At 38.2% G+C, this 2,911-nt stretch overlaps 1 protein-coding gene across 1 annotated transcript; it reads right to left on the bottom strand.

The window, feature by feature from the left end:
* Positions 1–457: 457 nt before the first annotated feature.
* LOC117615161 lies at positions 458–1,758 on the bottom strand. Its single transcript, XM_034344180.1, has 4 exons — positions 1,474–1,758; positions 1,206–1,295; positions 1,020–1,116; positions 458–825 (listed from the first exon to the last, which is right to left on the bottom strand). Exons 1-4 carry the CDS (start codon positions 1,724–1,726, stop codon positions 684–686), a joined length of 582 nt encoding a protein of 193 aa, XP_034200071.1. The 5' UTR covers positions 1,727–1,758; the 3' UTR covers positions 458–683.
* Positions 1,759–2,911: the final 1,153 nt, after the last annotated feature.

The following is a 2,911-nucleotide window of genomic DNA, read 5'->3' on the forward strand; positions in this document are numbered from 1 at the left end:
TGTTTGTTCCTTAGAGAAAAAAGTTTGCTCAAAATTAGTGTTAATCCTTAATAAAGATAACTCCTCCCAATCCCATATAAATAAGGAATTGTACAATATAAGAGTTTCTTTTTTTTAAAATTTGTTTTAAAAAAGAAGAATAAAATCTTGTTACCTTTTTTTAATAGCCTTTTATTATGTTTTAAGTAGCCCATATCAGAGCTTGTTAAAGTCCAGTTGCTTTTAAATTTATTTATTTTTTAATCCAGAATGACGTTGTTTTGGCCATGATGTTTTAAAAAAAATAGGCGCCAGCAACAACCCAACCCAGTAAACCTTGGTTTTGGTTGAGTCAATTCGTCAAACAAGTTGAGTGCACCACCCAACCTCACCAAAGGGGCAAATGCAACGGCTGTAGAAACTTTTCCAGCGATGGTAGGTGCAGAATTTTCTAATAATGAAATTATAATTCAAGTGTTTAAGAGCATTTATCTCTCTATACTCGACGTCATAGGTTCGATTCTCCTTTCCCAAATATCCTTGTATCAAATTGTGAACTGATTGTCACAATGTATGCTCCTAGAACTCATGATCATTATATGTATTCATATTACAAAGGCACGTATCAAGGTCTTAAAATGGAAAAAACAAATCTAAGGACTAGGAAATTAAGCTTGAAACAAAGCAAAACCAGGGTCTCTCAGTCAATCCTTGACACCAGCCTTCTCCTTCAACATAGCAATGAACTTGTCTTTCTCGTCAGGTGACATTCCCTCTGTCGAGCAATCTCCAACTCCCCACTCTGCCCCACGTATGCAGTACTTGTCTTGAATTTCTTTACTATTCCTGAACATTTCCAAGTTCATATAACATTAGAAACTAACTGATACATGAAAAATCATGCAGAAACAGAATATATATATATATATATATATTGATAATGTTTCCTAATAACTTTATTTTATAATGTAAATGGTTGTCTAACATGGTATCAAAACTTCGGTAACAATACGCGCATAAGGAGACAGCCAAGAAATTACTTTTCTTTGTTCAGCTTGGATTTTTCTAGTAGCCCCTTGAGCAATGGAGTTGATTTGAATCTTGCATCATTGTCAGCATACTTTTTCTGGTTTTCTTCTGCAAGAATGAAACAACATTTTCATCAATCTTGTTCGATGTGCTCCAGTTGAAAAATGAATGTTATCAGCTGTGAGTGAGGACCCAACCATTGAAGCGCTTAAGAAAGTCGACTTGAGGCAACTCAGGACCAGGAATTGATTCTATCCCGGTCGATCCTGATAGAAATCCGGCTTCAGCTGCAACGTCAAATTGCTCACTCAACAAATTTTCATTTTTCTAAACACATAATTACCAAGAAGATTGATGCTTTACTTAAAATATAAATGATAAACTAATGAAATCTGAAAGTTTGCAAAACGAAGAAGAAAATAAGAAGAAAGCTCATATTTATTCTTGGGTCTTTCAACTACATACCTGGACCTGAGCAGAGAAGAATGGCTGCTGAAACAGCCAGAGAAACAGAGCCATGAAGAAGAACTCGGCGAGATGGTGAAGGAGAAGACCTTTGACGAGAACTAGAAGAAACAACGACTGTGGCGGGTCTTCTATAGCTCTTAATTTGAACTCTGTTATGAAAGTTACTGGGTTGTTCACAGAAATCCAAATTGGTATATGGAATTTGAAAGGAAGGATGAGAGAGAGCTGAGAATGAAGAAGAGGAAACCATGGTTGTTGTTGGCCCGCCACAGCCCAAGCCGAACAAGGGATAACAAGGACGAGCCATATAAATATCTACCCTTAACATCAGCCACACACACACATACACACAAAAAAAAAAAAAAAAAAAAAAAACCTATCAACAACTTTAACACTTTTGGGGGCATAACTTGTAAATTTGTCTGAAGACATAACCCAAAAACAAGAAAACGACTATTATTAAACTCTCAGATATCTTTAAGGACACATGCCATCCATGCAATATGGTCCAAAAACTCTCAGATATATTTAAGGATTGTTTTGCTTTTATTATGCTATTGTTTGATTTAATAATGTTTTAACATGCATGATAACATTTTCACGTGACATTATTGATCGAATAAGAAAATAATGTTATACGCAACTAAATTTTTCTCCAAAATCAGGTACGACAATTATTCAACTCAATTATATTTTGATGCTTTGTGGGTCTATAACGTAACAGAACATGTGATCCATGCGAAATGGTCCAAATGAAAGCACACAGAAACTTCAGAAACTTTGGTTCCTTTTGTTGTTACCAAAACAGACATAGCAAACTCTGAGAAAAGTTTTGCCAAAACATTTTTGGTGAAGAGCTACAATACGACATTAATTCTACATAATTAGTTTTTCCTCCACTCGTCAATGAGTCTCTTCAACATTTTCCCACGGCACCCACCAACTTCAGCGGTCTTCTTAGCCTCTTGCTCAATCCTTGCAGCTTGCACTCTCAGAGCTTCACTCTGCATCAGTTCTTTGATCTTATCGCCAATCTCTTCACCGTTGACCACCACCTTGTCATTCTCGCCGCCGCCCCAAGGCCAAGTTTTGGCCCAAACCCCCAGCCCACACCTCTCTACCACCTCTGCATTGATCTTTTGATCGCTCTGCTGTGGCCAAGCCAGAACTCTTAACGCCATGCCATGCAGCCTCAACCACCGAGTTCCAGCCACAATGGCTCACAAAACCACCCACTGCTCTGTGACCCAAGATATCTCCTTGCTCCACCCAGCTTTTCACTACCAACCCCCTGCCCTTCAGTTTCTCCACAAGTTCATGCCCAATTACTAAATTGCCCTCTTCTTCTTCCTCTGGGTCAACCAGCTTCTCCTTCACCACCCACAAGAACCTAAACCCGCTTTTGACCAGCCCATCACCCACCTCTCTGATTTGG

The sequence above is a fragment of the Prunus dulcis genome, chromosome 1 (genome assembly GCF_902201215.1).
Source record: "Prunus dulcis chromosome 1, ALMONDv2, whole genome shotgun sequence".
Classification (NCBI taxonomy): domain Eukaryota; kingdom Viridiplantae; phylum Streptophyta; class Magnoliopsida; order Rosales; family Rosaceae; genus Prunus; species Prunus dulcis.